The sequence below is a fragment of the Sturnus vulgaris genome, chromosome 3, assembly GCF_052056855.1.
Source record: "Sturnus vulgaris isolate bStuVul1 chromosome 3, bStuVul1.hap1, whole genome shotgun sequence".
Taxonomy (NCBI): domain Eukaryota; kingdom Metazoa; phylum Chordata; class Aves; order Passeriformes; family Sturnidae; genus Sturnus; species Sturnus vulgaris.
In genome coordinates this window covers 26,481,940-26,509,152 of record NC_142245.1, presented here as the reverse complement: position 1 = coordinate 26,509,152, position 27,213 = coordinate 26,481,940, and the positions used below count along the sequence as shown (strand labels likewise).

The 27,213-nt window shown below is 38.3% G+C and overlaps 1 protein-coding gene across 3 annotated transcripts in view; it reads left to right on the top strand.

The window, feature by feature from the left end:
- Positions 1–27,213, top strand: part of THADA (THADA armadillo repeat containing) — a 151,692-nt gene that overhangs the window by 72,832 nt on the left and 51,647 nt on the right. For all 3 annotated transcript variants that reach the window (XM_088161232.1, XM_014883146.2, XM_088161233.1), the window contains one exon: positions 18,396–18,511. In XM_088161232.1, the coding sequence (XP_088017358.1) occupies positions 18,396–18,511 (116 nt within the window). The remainder of the gene's footprint in view (positions 1–18,395; positions 18,512–27,213) is intronic.

The window sequence follows — 27,213 nt, the reverse complement described above, 5'->3', positions numbered from 1 at the left end:
CATCCATAGAGCCTGGCATCTCTAGTTGTGTTTGTGGATAATTGTGCAGTAACTGAAAACACTATCTATGAATATGGTTATATAAAAGAACTTTGATGTTAACAAAGAGAAATCCTCTTTATAGGTACAGTTTTCACAGTGGATGCATTATTTTGTCTTTAAATGATGGACATGTAAGAAGCAACTGTCAGCACAGTGTTTTACTTTTCAGTACTGAAGTCTTCCTGAAGAGAGTTGAACTATGCTAGGCACTGGCTGAGTAATTTGATTTAGACCTCCCAGAACAACAATTGAACTGTTGTGAAGTCTGAATTTTAAAGTGTTCCATTCTGTGCGAATTTCTTGCACCTGTTTTGTATTATGAATCTATGAGTATCCCTCATGATTAGTCAGGAAAGCAATCCTATCACTCTGTCATTGGCAGAGGATGTTTTTACAGTTGGGAAGGGAAAAGTTAAAACTTGTGAAGCTTACTGAAGATATAATATTCTCCTAGGTGGTGCAGTGGATTAATTTAGTACCCCATGGAGTTCATTTTTCATCTCCAAAAACATCTTTTCCATCCAACCTGCATGGGATTTTTTTTCTCTTTCTTTTCATCTAGGACCCATGTCTTTAAAACTTTCAGGAGCCAAAAGAAAGAAAATCCTGAATACACTTTCTGGATATACTTTTAAAAATGCATTTAAAAACCCATCCATGATAAGTTCTGACTGCTCAAGGATGTCTGAAAAATACTTATATACAGTGAGGCCTTTTTACTATTCTCTGTTTTCAGAAGTTCAGGCTATAGTGAGAAATAGGGGAAGGTGCTTTCTGTGGTTTTTGGAAGCTCTCTCAGCCTGTTCACAAAAGAGAAGAATATCCTCCATGATAGGATGAAAAAGCTGGGAAAATGGGCTTTCAAAAGATTGCCGAGTGGGAGAACCGAATGAAGAGGGATGAGTGTTTGTAAGTGGGTAACTACTCAGTAAGGACTTACCCATATTGAAGACCAGGATGCAAGAATCTTGAATACTGGGCTAAAAAATTGGAGGAGGGAAAACCTGGAAATCTAAAGAAGTGAGACAAAATAAACCAAAACAAGAATAAGACACTTTTCCAGTGCGTGAAAATAGGTATCAAGAGTGTTAGTGCATCAAATCACATAGTGTGATTTTTTTGTCTTAACCAATTTCATGATTGTTAATTGCTTTGTTTTTTTTAAATGTTTGTATGTTACAGCCATTTCTTGCAGTAGTGTTTCTTACTACTGTTTTTTCTTGCCTTTATATATTTAAGTATTTTAAAATACCAGCATTTTTGAAGTAGTTATTGTTGTGCTAAAATTTTATAGGATTTTTTTTTTCATACAGCTGTTTGACCTAAAGTGTGTTTTTTCTTGTACTGAGGCTCAAAATTACTGAATCTGAACTTGAACATACTCTGTAAATGTGTTCCTCTTGTTTTGTTCCTCCAGTGCTGTTTAGGCAGAGGCCAGAAAACAATGGTAAATGGATATCCAGGGCTAGGAAGGGCTGTACAGAAATTTGACAGAAAGAAAGTACCTGGGACAGAAGGTTTATGTGGGTGTACGATTAACAAGGAGAAGCTTGTACCTAGGCTGTACCTAGTGGTGGAGAGTTTATTTGGAGGAGCAGGAACGGTGCCTTGCTGTAAGGATCTGTCTGCGTGTTTTGCCTTTCAGGGCAATGTGGGGAGCAAAGCTCTAGTGAAGCAGAGTTTGTTTTCCACTGTCTAGTACAACATGCTTCCTGTTCTGGGGAATTTCTGCTAAAACCCTCAACTAAAAGCCAGTGACTCTAAACTGGGAGGAGCTGTCAATTCCCTTGAGGGTAGAGAGGCCCTGCAGAGAGACCTCAACAAATTAGAGAGGTGGGCAACCACCAACTCTGTGAAATTTAACAATGACAAGTGCCCAGTTCTACACTTGAGACAGGGCAGTGTTGTGTGTACAGATTGGGAAATGAGAAGTTGGAGAACAGCTCCCTGGAAAGGGGCCTGAGTGTCCCGGTCCATGGCAAGTTGAACATGAGTCAGCAGTGCCCTGGCAGCCAGCAGGGACAGCCCTGTCCCAGAGGGCATCAGGCACAGCATCACTGGGTAAGGGAGGAGATTGTCCTGATCTGCTCTGCTCTGCACTGGGGCAGCCTCACCTTGAATATTATGTGCAGTTCTGAGTGCCACAATATAAGAAAGACATGGAACTATTAGGGAGTGTCCAGAGGATGAGGGGCCTTGAGGGGAAGCTGTATGAGGAGTGGCTGAGGTCACTTGGTCTGTTCAGCCTGGGGAAGAGGAGACTCAGGGGAGACCTCACTGCAGTGTGCAACTTCTTGGTGAGGGGAAGAGGAGGAGCAGGCATTGGCCTATTTATTCTTGTGACCAGAAATCAAGGAAACAGCATGGAGCTGAGTTGGGAGAGGTTTCGTTTGGATATCAGGAAAACAGCAGAGAGTGTGGCCGGGCACTGGAACAGACTCTCCAGAGAATGGTGCCAGCAGCAGCCTGACAGAGTTTAGGAAGCATTCGGACAATGCTCTCAAGCACATGGTGTGACTCTTGGAGATGATCCTGTGCAAGGCCAGAAGTGATAATAATGTGAATTCTAAGTTGGTTGATGAAAAATGTGGCTTCTAATGGAGCTGCAGGCAGCTCTTGGACTTGCAATACCCTGCAGAGCCTTCCTTACGTGCTGGAAACAGCCGAGATGTGCTCTAACTGCAGAAGAGAGCAAGGGGAGAGGTTGAGAGGGTGAGGGATGCTTCTAAATTTATCACCTGTCAAGATCCCTCCTTTTTTCTACTTCATAAAAGGTGCCAGTTGTCTTTGGACCATCAGAATCTCCTTGATGTTTGGGAGTGTGGAAACCTCCCCCACAGCTTTAAGCAACCAAAGAATTAATAAGACTTCTGAAGGAATGATAAGCAGCAGGTGCTTCTATTCTGCCCTCCCTAGTTCCTTCTCAAGCTTGTGCCTCTGTTATCTCTACCCTGTTTCCTCTGGCACCCTCACTATCAACTCCCTCCCACCAGCCCTGGTTTCAGATGTTTGCTCCTTTTTATCTCTGTTTTGGACCTCATCCTCTTTTACAGAATAGCTGCTCTCGGGGTATTTTGTTCCTTATTGCACTGGAGTAATTACCATGCTGTCAGAAATACAGGCCAAATGTATCTGTTGATTGCTTGTATTCAAAAGCATAAACTTCAGATTCAGTACATCTTCACATCTGCAGTTAATGTCTCAGTCTCTATTTGGCAGGTAACCTCTGCAGATTGTAGTTCTTTCTGGTCTGTTTTTATTGTGAAAAATAAGCAATAGTTAGTAATTTCCCCCCCTCAAATAGACACAGATATTTTCAAAGCTGCAGAAAGGTCTTTGTGACAGAAGTGTGTGTTGGGAAAACTTTAAATCTTGAAAACCTGGTTCATCCTTTTTTGGTGCAAATGCATTAACAACATTAAACCTTCCATTTCACTTTGAGAAATCACTTATGAATTCAACACTAAAACATCTGATATAAGTGGGAGATACTGAGCATTTATAGTTCATACCAAGTTTTACTTGAGTATAGTTGAATTCTTTTAGCACCTTTTCTTCCTTTCACCAGTCCAAATGCATGCGTTTGTTTAGCTTTATATTTAATATATAGTCTTAAAAGAGAAAAAAATTAAGCTAGGAAAAGCCAGCTTCTCTTGCTCCCTACAAAACACTTCTGTAGCAAACAAAACACCTGGGATGTGCTCATCTCACGTTTGTAAAGTGCAGAAAATCTTTCATTTATTCTTGCACGTTTCTGTCCATCTTGTTTCTTTGGTGAAGCAGACGCTGCTGGCAAATAGAACAGGAAATGTCAAGAGCACAACACTCACTTTTTTTTTCCCCACAGAAAATACAGGTGGAACCATGCTTGAGTGCATGCATGATTTTTGTACCTATTGAATTATTTTGTGCCGTAAAAAATAACCAGGTAGAGCCTTCACTCTTTGGAATGAAGTCACTTTTGAACCCGAACCAACTCAAGACAAAGAAGAAAAATGAAATCACATTGTCAGTATGTTCTGTGAAACATGCTACATGCCTAATACTGTTTAGGTTATTATGTTAATAGAAAAGTAAGTAAAATCAGCATCAAAATGCATGTGCTGTGGTGATTCTCCTGTTTTCCCATCGAGTAAATACTATCCACTTCTATAAAGTCTCAGGAAGATGTAGAGATGAACAAAGTAACACTCTAAAAGACTTCACATATGCACCCTGTTGCCAGATTTTTGTTAGACTTTGTTATTTCCTGATGTGCCATCTAATAAAAAACATTTGATCTGTGTGTGTATCCTGTCTTACAGCATATAACTGCAGCCCATAGAAAATCCTGAAGCATTTCAAAAGGAAGGGACTTGGTTTAATCACTTTGGGGACCACTTTGTTATGAGAGCCTTGTTGAGCACCTAGGATTTCAAACCTCCATGGCAGTACTAATATTGAAAGTGTCAATAAATAGAATTAAATGCATCAAGGGCTTCCAGCAATAGAAACACCCTTTTTTAATTTGCTGGTTTAAGACAATAATTTATATTTCTGAATTAACATATTTTAAGCTATTATTTTAAAATTAATCAAAATAAAAAGTTCATAGATATTAGGAATTGAGGAGGGAAAATGATTCTGCCTATAGTTATTTCTCTTAGATTATTGTACAATAATTAGAAACATGGAAAAATTATATTGCAGCATCAAGCAGCTTCAGTTGTTGGAAGTGGAAAAAAGCTTATAAAAGCCAGAATGAGGTTTTTATGTTTAACTAATTTTGAAATATACACAATATGGTCTCTTGGTATTCAGAGATCACTGGTGAGGGATAAGGTGCTATCTTTGAGACATCACACTGCCTTTAGTAATAAAAGGAGAATATTGTTTTCCCTAAAAAAATAGGAAGTGTTGTTGAAAGAAACACAATATTAAAGAAGGAAATATAACTACAAAGTAATGTAGCTCTTTACAGTTGTTTCATTTTCATAATTACTCATTTTTCTGAAAAGCCCTATTGTGCTTATAGAGATGAAAAAAATGTTTAAGTTAGTCTTTCAGACAAATACATTGAATACATAGCACTGTCATTTAAACCAACCTGGCACAAGAGTTTAATAGTTCTAATGACATTTAAAGCTGTTTCCAGTCTTGTATGATGTGGTACTTGTGAACAGTTGAAGTTAATTTCCTGTAAAGTTGAATTTTTGAAGTTCTGTGATCACATGGTCCAAATAAATGACCTCATCCTAAATATTTCCTAAGTCAAGTTACAAATGTTCCTAAATTTATCATGTCCTGCTCTCGAATTATTACAGCAGTAACTTTTTGGGTTTTTTGCTTTCAGAGTGCAGTAAGCTATGAGATTCCTTTAGAAAGGGAGGTGTTTGTAACCACCACAGCCTTTAACACTTTCTTCCATCAGCTCTTTGACTAATTGAGTCTTGCTCATATTTTCCCATCAGCCTTTTCCTTTCAAAGGAATTCATGTTCCATCCACGTGTTATCTTTTACTTTGGTTTTATATCAATGGTATTTATAAAGATTGGCTTGGACAACAGGAAAAAAGGCTTAGAAGTTGGGAGTCAGTCGTATGTTTTTGCATTCAGTCATGAACAAGGCTTATAATGAGGTTATCTACGTAAAAAAATCCTGGGGTTTTACACAGACAACTTTGTTGAACAGAATTATAGCACCATGATTGTGTACCATAAAAATCCTCACAACAGTGGCAGTGCTGCAATTATAGAAGCATAAAGCACTTTGGAGGTGTCCCTGGATGATGCTGTTCAGTTGTGGTGCTGTGAGCAGGAGGTGTTGTCACAGAACTGAATTAGACAAAATTGATTTGGGTCTTTCTCTTTAATTAGCCTGGTTTCTTGTGAATAAAATAGGTTATTTTGGGTGACAAGTATGAAATTTTCACAGTTTGTAGAGTAAATAAAACAAAGGTGATAAATTTGAAGATTTTTTTCATTTCTTTCACAATAGGGTATCTCTTACAGGTTTATGTAGTGAAAACTGTAATGATACCAATAAATAATTTATTTTTACCTTTTAACTTGTTTAACAAAGAGCTTTTATTCTGTCTGTAACTAGAAGAGAACTCATCCTCAAGTAAATAAATTTATAAATAGGTGGGCTCACCTGCTGCAACTGGTTGATAATTTTTAATGTTTGTAAAGCTAACAAGACTGATCAAGTGCACAGTAAATGCGTAATGGTGTTTGGAGAAGGGAAGAGGAAACTTGGTTTCAAATCAAGTTATTTTGTTTTTCCAAGTGCAGTTAAACCATGGAATTTTGTAGAATTTTAGTAGACTCCTAAACTACCTCTGTGGATTCCCTAACTTCTGACATGTTCTTGCTAGTTCGTTTTGTTTCCTTTTTTTGCCAAATTGAAATAGTTTTAGCACGTGAGTTTATTTGAAGCAGTCGTACTTCATGCTGTTATATGTGCCTTATTGTAGTGTTAGCTCTGTAGTAGATTTTACTGCTTAAAAACCAAAAAATATGCAGCTTTGTGGGATGGTTCTTCAACATAAACCATCAAACCCCAGCATAATCTGTTGATAACCAATGGATACTTTGTGATCAGGATTGAGGACAGGGTATGGAACAGACACCTCTATAGAAATGGTGATAAGAGAGGTTCACACAAGATCTGTGTGATGAGGAGCCATTCAATGTGTGGCACCTCTTAGCTGCTTTGTGTCAGAGATCATGAACAAAGTACTGGAAACATGAGTGAAGGTAGCAGTGCCTTCCACTCATTTCTGTTCTGCCAAATTCAGACTGTGAAGTGACTTGAAACCACAAGCTCTCCCTGGATTCTGGTTTAGTTTATCTGAAGGTAGTAAAATAAAGTGCTTAATCTGTTAACTAAAGAAACTGTTGATTTTAGTGGGTGGTTTTGCAATTGCAGCCACTGGTAAAATAGACAGGAGTGGCCTGTGGAGGGGAACACAAGCACAACCAGATTGGTACTGATTGCAGACGGATAACACAGTGAAGAACCCATTGAGATACTCTTACCACTTGTGTTTGGTGTTTATTTGAATGAAAAAGGGTATGAAGTGTCCTAATAGTCCCTTCCATCAGTGAAGGGACTGCAGGGTGGTTTTCAGCTGCTTTGAGCCAATCTGGCATTTAGTGAAATGGGTGCCTAGTTGTTGTTCTCATTGCCGGTTTTGAGTCCCTAATGCCAGAGGGTTTGTGTAGGCATGTAGGCTCATGCTCTGCCAACAGCTTGTGCACAGCAGTGCACATGCAGCTGAGCATCAGTACTTCTCTGGCTGCTGGGTATTGCAGCTGCCACAGATCAGCTGGTGATCCTCTTGGAGCCATTTCAGCAAAAACAAATAAGATTTAAATATATGGATGTTATTTAAATAAATTTAAATATTCCAATTTCAATATCAGGCCTCTGCTAACCTAATTGATGTGACTGAAGGGAATGGGGAGTTGGCTTTCATTAGAAACCTGTGTAGGATGTTTGAAATTGTCAAACTGCAGCAGGATATGGTGTTGAAAAAGTGGTGGGAATGGTAACATTTGCCACTGGCACCACTGTGTTCAGAAGGCAACAACCTCTGCAGTTCCATATCCAAAGCTATGTCGAGAGTTAAGTGGCTTCAAAAATCTGTTCTTGGAGAAAATGAAACAGCTGTACTCCTCTGGGACAATAACATCAAAAGCAAGCATGTGCAAATGTTGGAGAAGGTGGCCTTGAGTAAGGGAAGAACTTGCTTTTTGAAAAAAATATTTTCTGACATAAAAACTGTTGCTGTTGATATTTCCTTATGTCAAAAACACATCAATTGCATGGAAGTGGAAGAGAGAAGGGGGAAAAGTAACAATAAAGAACAGATCTTTCTGACCAGCTTCTAATTCCTCTGAGGAGAAGAGCCCTGGGAAATTTCATCATTTTATTCTGGATATTGTCTGTTAGTGGTGAATTCAGAAAGGCAGTGTTCATCTGCTGTGGTGCTACTGATTGTAAAGCAAAGTGCATGATCTTACTGGAGTTTGGAAAATGTTTGATAGCTTTGAGTTTGGCACTTGCTGCGACAGCGTAGGATGCTTGTTTGTCTGGGGGAAAAATCCACAAGGCGATGAAGCATTGTCACTAATTAAAATCAGAAGGAATACTTGAGCTGTTTGGGGGAGATATAATCAGCTGACTAGTGAGATTAAACTTTGGGAACAAAAGGCAAATACATTGCAGGTAGAATTCCAAATGTTCAAAGCAGAGATGAAAAATTCATTAACATTGCTCTTTGATTATGCAGTTAGCCCTTTCCTTGCCCTTAAGTTTACCTTGGCTGGGGCACTTGCAGTTAAATGGCACTGTGGAAATTACTGGAAAACATTAACATTAACTTGTTATTGTAAGCTGACATCATGCTGAGCCTGATGGGAAGTGAAAATTTATAAATAGCTTGTCCATATGTGTAAGGCAAAAATCTGCTGATTTTCAACAGTAGCATGATTCATGTACTTGCTGTAGTTTAAACTTCATTGTGAGTTTTCTATGTTTCTGTGAACTTTGTAGTTTCAAAAACCTCAGGAAGATCAGTGGTCCAAACCTGACAGAACTCTGAGGAAATACTGTTGGTATTTTCAGTGCAGTTTTGGTTGTACAATCTATATTGTACTGACACTTCGGTATTCTTCCCTCTGTGTTTTCTGAAGAGCCAAGTCCTTCCAAAAAAGTATACTTAAAGCATAATTTTGGCATTTTTCTCTCCCCGTAAATACTCGTGCAGATGCCTACTATCTATGAACTGAAATTTGTAGGATCTGAATTGTCAGTCTCTGAGATGAATCCTTTGACTGTTTCAAATAAATCACTTAATCTATTTCCTTGCCTGCAAGATTTTATTCTATAATGTTTTATAATATGGGTGAGGTTGGTCATATTGAGGAACAATATGTGATTACATAAGTAAAAGCTTTATTTCTACATCATTAATGGAAAATAAGTAAGAGATGTGTATTTCAGGGAACCAGTCCTCTTTCCTCTCAGATGATCCTCCTTGGGAAGTGTCTGTATCCACATATGCCTGGGCTGAGCATTGCTGCCATGGAGTCCAATGAGACTGAAAATACAGGAGGGTTGGTGGGCTGAGGATTGTCTTTTATCTCACATGTTATAGCTAAGTGGGATCCTCTCACACAAATTAATTTCTAAATTTTACTGTAATAAAAGAAGAAAAAAAGAGAGAGTTTGCATTAAATGCACATTCCTTTTTCCAGTTGTCTTATGTACTGCCCTTGTAAAGCTGAACTCCTTATTAATGTTTGCACTTCGAATTCAATTTAATTTATCTGCAAATTAAGCCCACCCCATCAGCTATGCTGTCTAGACATAAAGTTACTTTTATTGCATGTTTCATTGTATATTCCCTTTTATAGGGATAATTTTGACGGAGGAAAATTCTTGTGAGTTCAACTTGCATTCAGCTGTGTTGCTCTGAGTCAGAGGAGTTTGGCATTTGAGCTGAGGGTCTGGGCACCAACTTAGGATGGTGTTTGATGGATCTGCATTGCTGTATCCCCCAATGTTCCCCTTGTTACCTGCATCTAACTGTATGAGAATTTTTTTTAAGGGAGGGACATTTGCCCTATTGTTTGCATTCAGGTGCAGCAAGCCTTGCCGTTGAAGAGCAATCAAACTAAGTTCAGCAGGCTTTGAAATGTTGGCTTAGAGTTCAAACAAAAGAGTGCAGTTGGTAATACTGAGTTCCTCAGGTGCAAATGGATCCATTACTGGTGACAAAATTCTTATAAATAAGCAGCAATGGAAGTTGATCCTCATGCATAGAGACATGTACAGTCACAGGTTATGACTGACAATGTACGAGTGGGGAAAAGCCTTCAGAAGTTGTAATAAACCCTTGAAAGACCACCTCATTTTGTTACTATGGTTATAGCTAGCTGCACTGGGACTCTTCGTGTGTCAAATTATTCCTCAGACTCTAACAATACTAAATATTTTTGTTTGAGAGAGACCTGTATATGTGTTTTCTCCTCTGTAAGTTTAGAATCGTTAGTTGAGAGAAGTAAATAGTTTTCTGTAGCTGCAAGCTTTACTTCACTTTATTTTATAATTCAAATTTGGAAACTCAAAGCATCAAATTGATTTAGCTTACTTCTAATTATTGTCTCAACTTGTGTGTTAATACAGGCATTCCTGAGGCAGAAGATCACCTCTGCTGAAACCAATCAGGGCTGCAGGGTCAAGTGGCAGTGTACTTCTGAGCACTCTTGATAAACATGTTCATACTGTGTCTGTGACCATGTCAGCTTCTTTGTGTCAGTGGGATAGCTGACAATATTCCTCCTAATTGTAAATATCTCTCAGTAATGTGTGCATTGGTCTTTTGTTTCCATTTATTTCCTTCATGTGGGCCTGTACAGGAGAGCTGTTATGAAGACATAGCCTGGGAAAAAATAATTTCAAATTGTTTCACTGCCACACCCCCCTCCCCCCAGCCCAAAAAAAAAAGGAAGAGAGAAAAGCAAGCTGGGGTGTGTATGTGTGTAGCTTTATATCCTTTGAGGTAGCTGGATTAAGACAATGATGGGTGGGTTTTTAGGATGGCAGAGTATAAATTTGGAAGAAGAGACTTCATTGTATCCTTCCTGCTGCTTGTTCTGATCAGAAATACAGGCCGAGGACAATTCTCAACTGTCCCCAGCAGTCTGGTTTGTTCATTTCTCAAGACTTACAGGTTTTGGATACTTGCTGTTGGAAGATAATGGGGATGTTTGCAGAGAGTGGAAATGCTACCAGCTCCACAGTAGCCTCTTTCATCTCTGGTCAGGCTCCTGGTGAGGAGGATGTGTGTGAGACCCACTCAGATTTGCCTTCCCTTTCTTTGACTCAGGCAGATTTGCCTTTTCTTAGCCCTGTCTGCCTGTTGGGGTTTTCACTTTGCTCATCAACCCTTCTGGTTGGGTTTCTCTGCCCAGCACATGTATCTTTATTTGAATGACAGCTTTAAAAGTATTTTAAATCCTTATGGCAAAAAAATCCTAATAATGATAAAGTGAGACCTCGTATCAGATTTCTGTGTGAATAGGCAAACTGTGTATTTCTAAGGGAAGTTTCAGCTGGGTCTTCCAAGTAAAATGAATCTGCTGTTTCCTGGCAGCAAACTTCTCATTGTTTTGTTTTCTCCTGATGAAAATTTTGAATCACATACACAAATTTTAAGCTGCAATTAAGTTTCATCCTGACTAAAATTGGAAGAAAAACCTAATAAAAATTGTATTGCAAGAATTTTGGTCTGTGAAATTCCACATTTTTTGGGCTCATTTGAGACAAAAACGGGTTTATCTTAAATGTAAAAAACACATTTTTAAGGATGGATGTTTTGTGATAGATATCTGTCACTGAGAAGAAAGCGTCTTTGGTATTTTTTGGCATCTTCTCCCTTTCATTAGTTGTGGCACACTCAATTTTCAGATGATTAAATAGCTGTGCTATTCTTGCTGAGTTATACAGAGTTAACTGATATTGTATTTTTATTCATTAATTTAGATGTTTTCAAGCCTTTTTTTTGCTTAATTCAATCAAAACATACTTGCCTTCATTCTAATTGAAACAACTTTTAATTAATGTATAAACCCAGCTTCATTAATTTTGGTGGATATATTTGGAAGAAAGATTCAAGTCCCATAATTTCTCATGAAAAATAAAGCAAAACCGGGTAATTAGATAATGAAATGTGCTGACAAAACGAAGCTAAAATTCTGGATAAATTGAACTGTGAGCCAGCTGTTGCTTTAAAGAAAGAAAAAGATTTTCTGCAGTTTTCATAAAATTGTTTGCAGAAGGAAACAGTTGAACCTCAGACTGAATTTATTAGGCCATACAAAAACAAATTTAAGGAAGCAATATTCATATGCAATCATATAATGTATCTCTGGCAGAAATAATAATCTGATCTGTTAGTTGTGAAACCACTCTTATGCAATGAAAGACTTCTAAGAAAGGAAATGGTAGGAACAAAAGGGGTGATGCCTTTAATAATTTGATTTATCTAAATGATCTAGGACTGTGAGAAGAATGATGGCTTTTCTAACATATTTGTTTGTGCGTGACAAGAGAATTGATAAACATTTGAAATTCCTCTTCAGTACATTGCCATTTTAATGGGGAAATAAATTCTGAATATTTACTCTCTCCCACAGGCACCAGATAAAAGCTTCTCTCATAATTAAATAGCTCAGGTGAAGAAAATCCTTAATGGCTGTAATAGAGTTGATCTATCCACAGAGTTGCTAAATCTCAGTGTGACAGAGTCTGGGCCATGAGGACACAGAGCACAGGGTGCCACCTGCAGTGCCTGGTGCAGCACCTTTGTGCCCCAAGGTTCTGGACCCATTTTAACCCCTGCAATGTGCATGGCTGCTTTTGACTGGGAGATCAGCATGGACTGCAGGCACCTGTTCATACCATACCCTCTGGTGATAAAATATTTTATTTCTTTTCCACAAATAGCAATTTTTAACACAGCAGGGTGGTATGCAGATAGTTATAAACTCTCCCATCTATTTTTGTATGGATATCTTATTGGAAAATTGAGGGTGGTAGATGAGGTTTTTTGTCCCGTTGTAATTATCACACTGGCACTTTTCATCTTTAAGAAAAATAGGAGCTTTTTAAGACTTGTTTTTCCCTAGAGCTAATTATTGTAACTTTGAACTTTTTATCATACTTACAAAAATGCCTTCACCTGTCACAGCAGCTTGCCAACTTTTATCTACATGGTTGTAGTAAAAAAAAATAGACCTAAGTTTCAGAATACAGAGATAACTTGGCAGTTGTATTTATCATAGAAGTAGAAGAAAATTTTATCTGCCTTTAAATGAGAGAATAAAAAAAATATGTTTGAGGGTTTTTTACTAGCATGTTAATACTCAGGCAAAAGCTTTTGATGGGACTATTCTGAAAATTCTTATTTAGCTTAGTAAATATTCTTACTGCTGCCGTTTTACAAATGCCTTTTTTATTTTGTGCCTTTCATGTTACTTCAAACTTCGTAGCTTGGTGAGTGGCATATTTTTGAAAGCTCAGTATTTACACAGTGTTTTCTTTCAGCTGCTGAAACATCTGTATTCTTTGTATTTTTTTTAGGGATTTAAAGGATATATGCTGAGAATGTAAAGTCTCGGGTGATGTCAGTTTGGTTTTTTGGTTTGTATTTTTTTTCCCCCCCCAGTAAGCACTTCAATGAACACTGGGAGCATTGTTTCAGTTTTGCACTTAGGAATGTGAATATTTGTACTGTATACTTAATTTCAGCCAAACATAGCTGAGGGCACGCATGAAAAAGTTTTTATTGCTTCAGGTCATCTTAAGGGGGGAGGAAAGCCCAATGTTGCTACTTCACTGAGAGGTGTGCAACTGGATAACCTCCTGTTTTTGGAAAATCTCATTGTTTGAAAAAGGTACTTGAAGTCTGTGCTTTCTTTCAAATGCAAACATGTGCTCATGTACACCAGGTATCCACCTAATCATTGTTTTATGTCAGAAATTAAAAGTTCATTATGAATTTCAGAAACCTTAGTTCCTCCTATAAAATTATTGCTGATGCTATAAAATGTTAGTTTGAATTTGTTAGGAAGTGTGTCATGCTAGATCAACTCTGTGGGTATTGAAAGGCTGTGCTGTGTTTGCAGTGTCTCTGTATGTATGCAGGAGAACTCGGGGCATCAAAATTAATTTGCACTAGGTAAATTTTGTATTTGATAAAAGTTTTCCTCTATCACTACATTGCTTCATTTTAATTGTGTATTTCCCAGCAATTCAAGCTGATATGAGAGTTTCTAAAGATAATGATCTGCTGCATATCATATGAAAGTTAATGTGGGGGAAAAATTGTCTCTTCCTGCTTCTCACGATTTACATTTTTGACTTAGCTGATGTCTAAGCATTTAAGTATTCGTTGTTTTTTTTTTTTTTTTTTAAAAAAGAGAAATGTGCATTTTTTTTAACTTAATCATCCAAAATAAACTTAAGAAATAGCAGATGTTGTGTCTTAAGGCCTACTTGGGTACAAAGAAAACACTCAACTTTCTCATGTCATGACAGGGCAGCCGAGTGTTGCATCTGAAAGCACGCTGTTGGGTGGGGGCTGGATGTGAACAGAGCAGAAGGATATGTGTGCTGACTGACCAGTGGGAAACCAAGCTGGCTATTCCTTCTTTCCTCTTCCTTCCCCCACCCTCCTCTACTTTTTCCCCTTTTCTTGGGCTTCTACAGCTGAAAGACCAGGCTGAAACATTGACAGCTCCAAGGAAGGTACTGGAAATTGGAAATGGCTGAAGAGCAGAACATGGCTTCACTGGAATTCTGAGTCCTTGGGTTTTGCTCTTTGGGATATAGTGTCACACCTGGGCTGCCTTGCTGGAGTTTGTTTGGGTTTTTTGTGTTATTTTGCACTAAGTAGTCCTCCCATGCAGGTAGTTTTACCTGTAGCAGCATAAGACATGCTGACTCAGAACCTTGTGGACTCAGTGGTCTCAGAAGATCAATCACTGGACACTTGCCATCATGTATCCAAGTATCTGGACTTCCCATGGCTTGCACTGTTTTAACAACTCTTGACCAGGTTGATGGATAGTGTCTGCTGTCCTGTTTGTGTATTATCCTGGCTCTTGAAAAGCCTGCATAGAGGAGGGAAAGGTTTCTGGGCATCCTTGAACTCACCATCTTTTAAGCAGGATTCCACAGAACTACAGACAATACCTTGTCTCAGTGAAATGTTGTATCTATTGGAAAGAACCAGTATCAGCCAGTAAGGCTTCACAAGCCTTCCTCCACAGACAGTGCAAATCTTTGGTAAAACTACCTTAAAAAAATACCATTAATATATTGTCTTTGTGTAATAAAAAAATAGTGCCACATACAGAAGGAACACCATGACCTCACTGCATTTATGTGTGAGGAATTCAGCAGAGGATTTTAAATCATGTAGTATTTTGGACTTGAGGAGAGCCATGTGCTGGAAAGCCTGTCTATTTTATTATCTATATCAAACAGTCTCATAAAACTTGCTACCTCCTCATGCAAATATTGCCTGGCTTGTAGTCTTAGATCATGGAAGCCATGTGGAAGTCAAAGAATGACATGGCACATGTGATGGAAGTGAAGAACTACCAAGGTTAACTTTTGCACATTGCTTGTGTGGTTGCCTCTGGTTTTAGCTTACATAAAGTAAGGCTTTGTATAAAACATGCTGGTGTTAATTACAATTTCCACTTTAGCTTAGGCTTTCTAAAATCTCATGCTGAGAAAAGAATTTCTTCATGGGGAAAGCTTTCTAGGTGTCTAAAATTTGCTGAGGGTGCCTGAATAAAAGATAGAGGGCTTGTAATGAAATAACAAGAAAATCAGGATTTTGATTTAAAAAAATGTCAAAAAATGTCAGAGCAGGCTAAATTGTAGCTGAACATTTTCTTTGATGGATGCAAGCACTTTTCAAGAGTGCATCAAACTCTCACATGAATTGTACCTTCTAATTCCACTGTTTAAACAGGGCACGTGTCCTGTGATTTTTACCATCTGAATAGTGTTGAAAGAATTGGTTCATACAAAGAATTAACTTCAGAGGTGTTTTGATTGTATTTTCAGTACTGTATTTTCTACCTGGGCAGACTTAAATCCACCAATTTCACTTAGTATACACAGTTCTTTCTCTTTCAAGACCTTTAGTTTGAGCCATACTTAGGTTTCCTCTGCCTCTACATGGAAGGCACTTTGAGAGTTGTTTTCAGAGCTGAAGAGATTAAATTAATTTAAGCTTCTAGGAAAAAAATATGATAGCCCCTTCATAATTGTGAAAGATTTTATGTTATTGCTTAGGGGTAAATCCATTGTCATTCCTGGAAATGAACACAAGAACAGAAGAATAAAATTGGAAAGGTTAAGGCACCAAATGGTTTTCAATTAGCAGAGGATATCAAAAGCAATAAGGGCTTCTGCATAAATATTATTTTCCATTTGCATTCTTCTTCTTCCGTCGTGTCTATGACTTAACAGGGATTAAGGGCAAGCCACAAAAAATACAGAGAAACTATTAGTAGTGGCAGCTTTAGTGCATTGGTTTTCATGAAGAAGGTTAATTTGAGTAGGTGCTTACATAAACCATTTTAATAAGCAAACACTTGCACTGTCAAGAACAGACTAAAGGAGAGGAGTCAAGGTAGATATCTCTGGTGACACTTTGAAATGTTGTCAGGCTTGCAGTTCTGCAAAGTGTTTTGTAGAAAAAGGCCTTGGAAACGCCATCTTAGAAAGATGCTATCAACAAAATGATGTTCAGAAGATTTGAAAAAAACAAAAGACAAGCTACTTCTCCAGGATGTGTCTTGCCTACAGTGCACCTGCTAACAAAGGGAGACAGGAGTTTATTTCATTGTTCCTGTCAAAGGGCCCCAGTGGGATCTCTGTGTTTAATAAGTGCCTCACTAGGAAAAAATCTGGACTGACTGAATAGTGGCCAGAGAACAGTTCTTTACTGTGAGGGCAGGGGTGGGAGCAGACAGGAACACCTTACCTCAAGAGCTTGGATTTTGAGGGTGAAAGACTAGAGGAGTTGCATACAAGTGTTCCAGACTCTGCTTCCTTGGCTGTTTTGAGGGTTAGGACAGTCAGGCATTTATTTCATTGAAGAATATTTAGACCCTGCCTCAGTGTTTGTATGGATTAGATAGTCTCTTGACATCTCTTCTGTTTCTGTGCTTATTTGAAACGACTGCAGCTGTTTTTCCACTTGAATGATTTCACAAAAAATAACCCAGATGAAATTGTGTCAAGTTAATGCTATGTGGCAGTGCTTGTGTTTCCAAAACAAGCAAACAAACAAAAAAATATAACCCCCGGAGCAAGTGACAGCTGGAATGTGGAAAATCAAGATCTGAGATCTAAAAATCTGGATACAAAGGTTTCTCTTTTCCCAAAGTGAAGTGAAGGCCCCAGATTGATCCATTAGTTGTTAAATTGTCACTTTGCAAGTATGAAGTGCTAATAGTCTCACATGTCAAGAGTGTTTCCATATCAAATGCATTTCAGTGTATTTTCAGAAATGGTCTGATAATACCTCTTAAGCTTCCTAAATTCTGTACATGGTCAGTTTCAGTAAATAATGGGGGATGTACTTTGTAATCTGCATAGAAGCCCTTTCTGTAAATGTAACTTTCCTGTGTAAGCGAACAGAATTTCCGATTTTGAGGCTGTAAGGCAAAATTTCTTATGCTGAGTAAGATCTTTCCCGTTAGGCTTCACTACTGCAACACACATTTCCATGTGTTTCTGTTTAGACATCACCTCACCCAGGTGTTTCCTGCTCACTTGTGTGTGAATGGGAAAAGTTAAAACCAAGTGGGATGATAAGGGGGTGTCACTTGTGTCAAGTATGTGTCATGTCCCCTCTGCCACTTGCAGGATGGGCACTACAGGGGCTGCGCTTGGAGAGCCCCTCTCCACTGTGCAGTTGGTATCAGCTTTCCTATACTACCCAGTATTTTCATTTCATGCTTAAATGACTCTATTTTTTTTAAACAGTTGTCTGTATATTCAGTGCTACTTGGAAAAAACTGTTTTTAAATAGCAAGGAGGGTTTCTGAGAATGTACATTTTTTGTTTTAACTGTCTGACCAGAAAGCCGTGGGTCTTGCTTTCTATTCTGGTACCTTGAATTCTTCATCAAAGCTGGGACATGTCTATTAGGCTTTTACATGAAACTCTGGAGGAGAAAGTGCAGAAGCTCAGTCCTTGGAAAGAGAAAGTGTGAGCATCTCCCTGCTCTGTGAAGCCCAGCTGGCCACAGTGTTTGACTGGGGCCTAGAATGCAGGTTCTCAGGAGCAGGAAGGAAGACTGACTTTTCTGTCAGCACTTCAGAGTGGTTATAGATTGTAATTCTCCTCTCTGTCTCCTTGGTTGTACATGTACAGTGCAAGCAGCCCTGCTCCATCCAGTGTGCCAAGCTGCCAGTCTGCTCCTCGGGCTGCTGTGCTGGCACTGGGGAGCAGTGGCACAGCAAGAAAATTGAAAGTTGAGTGATACTTAAGTTGGAAAAGGCCAGAGGAGCAGTGTTCATCCAGCTGCCTTCTGTTCACTTCATGGAGGTTCACATCTTCCAGCACTTTCTGTTGTTTTGTGCAAAAAAAAGTGTTTTAAAGACCAGGCAACTTAAGGATTTAAGGATTCTATCTGCTGCAAGGCCAAATGAATATATGTTTTTCCTTGAGTAATGGTTGTTCATTTTGCAGGCAACTGTTACAACTTTCAGTTATTTGGAGGAAAAGCAGTGGTTAAAAACTCTTTTTTTGATTTTTTTTTTCTTTTAATTTAGGTTTTTCATTTGCTGCAGTCATACCTAGAATCAAACCAGTTTATTAGTTTGGACTTCCAGCAGGGACTGGGTGACATCATTACCTGTATGGGAACCAAGCTGTGGCTGGCTAAAAGGTAAGATAAAACACAAAATACCTGATTTATAAACACAGTTTGCTAATGCATGGAAGACTTGGTTGATTTTTTAAGTTATTACTATTTTAGCAAGATGGACAGATTTATTTGTCTAGAAATATGAAAAAGTTAGATGCATTACTGGCTTCCTGATTTTTAATCAAGGTGATTTTTGTTTTCCAAAAGCAAGGATGGAAAAACATTGTAGTCTAGTCATTAAAGAAAAAAATAACTGAATGAACATTCCTACAGAAATAGACATTTTGAGGATAACTATTGCTTTTTGACTAAGAAAAATATACCACATATATGAGGTTTTTATGTTACTATTTTTCTGACTTTGACCTTTACAGAAAATTAGTAGGGAAATGTCATAGCAATTGTTTAAACTAAAAGTGTTTAGCTGCCCACAAACAATCCAAGATAGATTTGGAAACACTTTTCATAAGTTTATGTTAAGGTGACCTACATATAATCAACCAACCTTCCTTTTTCCTTCCTTTCCTTCCTTTCCTTCCTTTCCTTCCTTTCCTTCCTTTCCTTCCTTTCCTTCCTTTCCTTCCTTTCCTTCCCCTTTTATTTCCTCTCTCCTTTCCACCTTTCTTTCCCTCTTTTCTTCTCTATTTTCTCTCAGCAATTGCTATTGAGAATTCCTACCCATGAGAATTCCTGCCCAAAACTCTAAAGGAATCAATTGTGAACAAGAGCACAAGTCCTTTCATAGATAGATAACTGGGAATATCCCACATTTTGCACTGTGGCATGAGGCCACCAGTGCAGCTAGTATGCATCCCTGATAAAATGTGAGTCATTTTCTGATCATCAAAACCAAAATCGTTAGAGGTTTAGAGAAGAGGGGGTGTCTAGTGGGGGAAATCTATCAGTGTTAGCTGAGTTTGGGTAATGAAGACAGAATCTTTGGAATTACAGAAGTGTCTCCTCAAAGTGTGAGAGTGATGATATGGCAGGTAAAACTTGGTTCAAATAATTGGAAAATGGTGCTCGTGAACAAAGTCTGGACTTTACCTGGGGAAGGAGTGGTTGACTGAGCAGATTTTTTTGTTTGGAAGAAGTTACTCTTGTTCTTGGTAATGCCCAGTAGGGGAGGGGGAAAATATCATAAAAAGAATGAAGAAAACCTGTCTGTGTTTGTGTATTAATCTGTGTTATATATTTAAGTATTGTATAAATCCCAAAGAAGATACAGTAGGAATCAGAAGCAGTATAAAGACTGACAAGTATAGAACAGTTTCTGCTTGATTAAATAGGCTGAGATTATTATTTTTTTTAATCACGGAAAAAGGACAGCTGAGGGATGTGAAATATGAGTCACATAGAAAGGGACAGGAAATGAGCATTCTGTCCAAAGTGGCAGATGTAAAAGAAATGAACTAATGAAGTTTTTAATGTAATTTTAATTTGGCTGTGGAACTCCATGATATAAGATAGTCTTGGTTTTAAACCTGTCTGAATTTTTAAACAAGGATTTAATGGAATCATGGAAGGAAGGTCCAGTGAGGTTACTGAGTATGTAGACATCACAATTGGCTCAAGAAATTCTTTAACAACCTTGAGGGTTGAGACAAGAGGTTTTGGCAAACATCACTATTGGTTATGCTTCCATTTCCTGTGCATCTGCCCCACCTGGAGACATCATGGTGGATTTGGTGGACCCTTTCACTTGAATCAACATAAGCATTTTTAAGTGTTTAAATGAGAATGTTAATTTATATAACTAAATTAAATTTACTGATACTGTTAAAAAGAGTAAAAAAACCCAAACACTAGAGACCAAATTCAGTAGAAAGACATTCATGTTAAGTAATTCAGACCTCTTTCTCTTGCAGCAAATAGGTGAAGGCTGGGCTCTGTTCATTACAGATTTTCAGTAAATTCTATTTCCAAAGTATTTTTTCACAACTGCCCTTTTTAATAAATCAATCACTGATTAACGACTGGTTGGGCTTTTAGTGAGTTTTTTTATATTACTTTATTATCATTTCTGGAAACGAAAACTTTTCAGGCCCTCTCTAAGAAATTCTTGTGCACAATAAAGGTGTTTTCCTGAAGAGATGTGTTTTCTCTTTCATATGCCTGTAAAAAGTCACAGCTATATGTGCTGATATTAACTCCCTATCAGCAGCACATTTTAGTTTTGTCAGTTTGTTGTAGCCTCCTTGTCATAGTTCTCCACAATGCAGTTAATGCTATACATAAAGGGTTTTAGAATGTCTTTCTCTCCAGACAGTAAAATTTTGTATTATGAGCATGCAGCCTTGCAACAGTAACTTAAAGTATGGGGGTTTTAACTGACAGAAACCATTTTTGCAAATTTCTAATGGACTTTGTCATTCTTGCACACTTCGAGTAAGGTCTTGCCTCCTCTCCCTCCTCTCCCTCCTCTCCCTCCTCTCCCTCCTCACTTTGCTTGAGATAAATGTATTCAGTGTGGTGTCATTCAAAAAAAAAAAAAAGCAAAGGAGAAAACCTCCAAGAAGCAACCCAAACAAACAAGGATACTGAAGTGGTGTTTTCTGGTGGTTTTAGTGTCCCCCATTCGGTGTTCAATTTTACTGTTGGTAGTTGACTGGGTAAGGGTGAACAACTGCTCTGTGATCAACTCTGGAGTGTGAGGGTCTTGTTGTTGCTTTTCTTTTTTCTTGTTTTAATTGAGTTTTAGAAGGTTGGGTGGCAACTGAGTTTTGAAACTGAATGTCTGTGTGGGTTTCTGGATGTTGGGAGAGCCTCTTAGGAAACCAGCATTTTATTCTGGCTGTGCTGTTAGACTTCCTGGTATGCATCTGCTGTCAGAGAGGGTGATGGCTGGGTGGACCTTCAGTCATGTACAGACATTCTTACCTTATTTCTGTTCAGGCAAAGAGAATGAGCACCACAGAGAGAAGTTAATGGATCCCCATCTGGTTTTTCTGCCTTTTTCATAAGGAGATAATTTACCATGTCACCAGTACTGCAGGGCAGAGACTGTTTGAAAAGAGGGAATAAAAGGCACTCACTATTAATCTTAAATGTTTTTTAAAAAGTTAAAATAACAGGAAAGTGGTTTGTGAATCTAGGGAATAATTTCCAAACATCAATTTTCAGTCACATTTCTGTGCTAGTTCTGTAAAGTTCTTGCTAGTGTTCTTTCAACTATGCACTTCCTTTGTACTATGGAACAAACTTCTCTGAGAATCTTGAATTACAAAACTTTGGATTGCATATGTAGTTCTTAAAAATGAGTCTCAGTTGTCATGTGTGTGTATTTGGAGGAAAGATTATCGTTCTTCAGTGGTTTCCTGAGCTGGGTGGAGTTTTTTTTTGTTTGGGTTTTGGTTTTAGGGTTTTCTTTGCCTTTTCAGGGCCAGAATGTAATTTCCTTTCATCAGAATTTATTGGTGTAGAATAGCTCAAGATTCTATTGCACATTCCATGTAATATACTAATATCTTTTTTTCTTCTCCATGCTATGACCTGATTTTCCTTTAGAGAATAAAATAATGGGTCACATCCTCCAAATCGAATTTCATAAAGCATTCACTTTTTCAACTGGTATTTTATGTCTGTTGTGAAGGCAGACTTCTCATACTGGTGGGGCATGGTTGCTTTTTCTCCTTGGCTTTTTTAATATCTTCAAAACATTAGCTTTTCTGTGTATTCAGAACTAGTATTTTAATTTTTGATGTTTTGAATGAGACCTGCCTTCCATCCACTTCTCAAGGTGATAGTTGAGTCTTTTTACTTTAATGGTATGTTTATACTTCGCTTGATATTTTTTTATTTTGTTTTGGAATATATCTGTTTGTTAGTCTAAAGTGGTTTAGTAATGTTACTACTTTCCTTCACCTTCACACCAGTGTTAGTTTACTGCATTTTTTGCAAATGTGGGAGATGCAGGGTGTTTGAGAAGAACACAATCAAAAACATTTACAAAATCTGCTTTGTTGGAGAACTTAGGTGATGGAACAAAGTGATGTAAATTAGTCTGATGAAAGCTGTAAAATATGATCAGTTTATCAAGCTAAGTCTTTGAAAGAGTTCAAAGCTCTGTCATATGAATAATTTTTTTTTAAGAAGTAGTTTATAGGTCAGCTGCATAAGAGGGAGTTACGAGACTAACTCTTGCTGCCTTCTACTTCATAAATACAGAACAGTAGAAGAGCAGCTTTTGGATTTGGTAATGTGTTGTACAGAAGTCCCACAAATATCTCTTTTGTTTAATTTGTAGCCTTTGGCATGACAAAAGTATTGGTATTGGAAAATTTGAGAAATCATGTCATCGCATGACTTTGCTGTAGGATGCTGCTTTTCAGCACTTTGAGTTGGAATTCTTTTTCTGCCTTCCTACTTACTGGAGACCACAGGAGGGGGAAAAGACTTTGAGGTCCTGCCAGAAACCAAATAACATACTCTGCTAACCTCTAGCCATGTGCCATTTCTTAGCTGAGAGCTTGTCTGCGCTGGGAGAGTTTCCTTCTAAGAAGGTGGCTTTCTTGAAACTAACTTGTGTGGAACAACCTTGTATAAAACCAGCTGGCTTTGCATTTTGCAAGGAGTCGCTGGTTCGTCTGGAGGGGGCCACCTGCAATGTTTTTATAACCCAAATAACCCGTGCTCTGCAGTGCTGCTGCTTACAGCTCTCTGCTTTATGGTTGGCACTGTTAAAAATACAAATGGGTCCTGCACAAGATTCAAGCTCACACAACAAATCCATGCATAAGTTATTTTAGGCACGGGCTCAAAATGAGGTTCACTGTTCACTGAGATATGTGCTTCTTGGGTTTCCCTCAGCTGACTCTCCGATGATCCAGCTATGACTGCTTTGAATGAGGAAAATCTCATCAGTATTTTATAGCCCTACAGAGTATCATAACTTGCCAAGTTTTGATGGCCATGGCACTCCATCAAGCCTGTTTTATCCCTTTTCCCCCTCTGCTTTTGGCAGCACTATGTGAGTGACAATAGGCAGATGAGCAGTCTTAGGTCCTTCCTGGGAGGAACTTCACGCAGCGTGCATTTAAGCCATCTGTGTAGAAAGCAAGAATTTGTGGTTTCAGGACTTCAATGCTCAGACTGTAACCTAAATATGCCTTTCTTCTCATTGCCTTTTAGGAGAGACACTGGTAACTTCTAGTGAGCAGACTATTACAGACAAAACAGGAGCACATGCAGGCTTACCTGGACAGAGGTGCAAACAGCCCATGGCTCTCTGCAGCTTTGCAAGCAGCCTCTGTGATTTTTGAAGTGGTCCTTATTTAGGAGTTGGAAGTGGTTTTTTTGTACTTTAAAATACGCTAGAAGTGAGGAGAACGTAAGGTTATCCTCCTTGGCAGAGAGAGAAGTCCTTCTCTTCTTTTAGTACTCCTGCCTCTTCTTCCACCACATCAAGATGAACCTCCTTGTCCTTCCAAGGCCATGTCTGCACTTGGCATCTTCCTGTTTTCTAACCTTTCCATTTTTTCATTTCTGTCTTTAAAACCTACACATTGAGAAGTGCAGTTAATTATCTTTGTTTGTTAGTGATCTGTATGCATTGTACAGCCAAATTCAAAAGTTGAAAATAGTTTAGCCTTTCTCTTCAGAAGTTTATTTACCGGGTTTCAAATTGAAAACTTTCTGTCAGCTAGAGCAATAATTCATGTGTTTACCCTTGGACACACAAAACGTGAAGGGAAATTTTTGCTGTCCCGTTCCAGCTGAAAATGGAGTGTACCAGTATGAACAGCTCACAGAATCACAGAATAAGCTGAGTTGGAAGGCACCTGCAGGGATCATAGAGTCCAACTCCTGGCCCTGCACAGGCCATCCCCAAGAGTCACACCCTGTGCCTGAGAGCATTGTCCAAACACTTCTTGAACTCTGTCAGGCTTGGTGCTGACTCACCAGTAATTTGTTAATCTGCACGTTCTAACCCATGGGCCGTGTTTTAGCCTGGTTTGTCTTTGTTTTTGAGAACAGTCATAGCACGTCATTGTTCATAAATGTATTCCTGGAGGCATTAAGTTAAATCTTACGTGCTTTTAGCAGGCTAATTTAGGTTTCTGTGCTGCTCCAAGTCCACTCTTTCAGCAGTTTTGATAACAGTATCCTTAACACAGCTACAAACTGTTTATTTAGGCAGCTGGTGATTGCTTGTTTTGGATCACCCACTTTGGTTATCAGTAGAGATGTTTGACTTCAGGCTGAAGTTTAAGATGTACTTTGCCTAAGATAAAATAGTATTTGACTCTGGTTCATAGGTATATGCCTAACTTAAATAGGAACATTCCAGGAATATTAAGTTTTGGATCAGGTTGTTTAAGGTGTTCCCTCCACCAGTGCAACATTTGGAGTAGGCAGAAGCGATGTACAATTACAGATTTTGGGCATAAATCCTCACTTATATCTGAAAATGCTTTTCAAAAATATAAGAGTTTTCATAGCTTTCTCTTTAAAAGTAAGCCCCCTGATGTTAATTGTGTAAAATTCATTAAATTTACACATGGGATTAGTTTGACCTCTTAAGTTTTTTAGGATGTTGCCCAGGAATCACATGATGTTCTCATTAAGAGAACAAAAAAGAGAACAGCCAGGATTATTTTATCAATCAGGTATGCTAAAAACAACACCAACAGAACACAGCCTTTCAGTATCATTCACCAAGGACAGCTGGAGCACAAATTAGTTTTTCTTAATAGCTGAAACTCAGGATGTTCTTGATGGTGTCACAATGAAAAAATAATTTGTGTAGCCTCTTTTTGAAGCAATAAATTCTCTGTCTTTACCAGGGAAACCTATAAAAACATAATAGTCTGGCTTTGAGAGTGGTAGAAAAACTTAAATCACCAGACTTGCAACTCCCTTTGGAGACAATGTCTGCTCTAATGCTGGATGAGCTGGCCCTATAGAATGGGCAAGTGAGGGGACTGTGCAAACGGTAATTACTCAGAGAAGATCTCAACAGCACCAAGTAGGCAAGCAGATGCACTGTTACTAATGTTTGTATTTCTATTTCTATGCGGGTGTTCCTGTGCTTCCAGGAACTCAGCAAGGTTTACTTGGTAGTGCAGGCTTCATTATTACTTTTTAAAATGCTTTCCATTAAATGTAGGTCTGTTGGCCGTGATGTTCATTGATGTGCTGGTTTTGTATTACATGGTTAAAAATGCTATGGACAAAGTTTAATAATTAAATGCATTATTAATGTCTCCTTAAGAAGACAAGAGGAAGGCCATGCATGTTGATTCAGTGCTACAGATGTGGGCTCTGAGAGAAAATAGATTAAAATATGAATGCTGCCCTCTAAACAAATACACCCCCAAAAACCTCAGTCTTTGGAATACTGCAGAATTTGAAAGCTAATAACCAAAACAACAGAAGATTTAATCTTTTAATCATCTGCTGTATGTGTAGGAGTGATTTCCATAAGCTTTGTCGCCTCCATAAACGACAGTTGATCCTTTACCAGGCCATGCTGCAGGTAAAATGTGGTCAGTGCAAAGCCAGCTTGGCCTGGTTCATCAGCAACCCTCCAAGGAGAGAGCTCCCCATGGACAGCCCTCAAGGATTATGTAGAGTTGATTGTACCAAGACTCAGGACATCACAGATGATGAGCTTTTTTGGTGCATTTAGAAGATTTTTTAGCTGACACAATGGCAGGTGACATATCAGAAGAATCTGGCCACCAGAAGTAGGAATGCTTTTGGAGATTTGCCATTCTTCAGCAAGGGAGTTAATAGAGAGGGAAAGATAAACTATAAACCCAAAATTTAATTGCCAGTGTGCAGGCCACAAAAGCTGAGATTATGGAAGAGAAAGGCACAGTGGGAAACTCATAACAGGAAGTTGCACAGATCCCGTCCCCAAGTACCAAGTAACATGTTTTGTTTGACTTAATCTAAATTCATTCCTGTGTTTATGTAGAGCTAAAGATGAATTCCAGCCTCAACTGTTCCTAAAATTTTGACTTATCAGAAATGTTTATAACGGTCAGAAATACAAGAATTTGTGCAATTGCATCCTGTGCATTAACTTGAATATGATGTTCAGGAAACAAATTCTATTGATCTGTTGGAATAAAAAACTGTATGTAATACTAGTGCTTAGGAAGTAGGAGAATTTGGCGTTTAAATTAATCACTAGCAAGCTGATCTATTTTCTGCTGGCTAAAATACAAATTTATTGGACAATGACATGGTATTTACACAGAAGAATAGGGCAGTGTTTAGTAATTATAGTGTTTCTTTTAATATGGGGCTTTTACTAAAATGCTATTGATAGGTATAATCATAAGAACATCTTCCTTCTAGGAACTTTAGTCCTTTATAGCCTTTTCAAAGGCTCCAGAAACATTACAGCATTACAGTAAGAGTGAATTCTTCATTGAAGACCAGACAGGGAGTAGGCAGTTGATTTAATTAATTGATCACTTTGAAAATTGAAATGAAAACAGTCATGCAAGTCATTAAGATGAATCTCTTCTTCTTCATAAGGTAGCTGTGAATTGACCTTTGAAGGGGTTGCCCTTGTAATCTCACCAGCTCTGGTATCTTTACCCTGATGCTTACGTGTGTGTTGTGACGTTTTTGGAAAAATACAAAGGTTTTAGGTGACTTTGTAAGTTGTATAATTTTGACTAAAGTTCTATGTCAAATTGATTCATTAGCCAAATCTTGTCATCAGTTTTTAAAGTTTGGAGCTGACATTAACCAATCTGAGTTGCTAA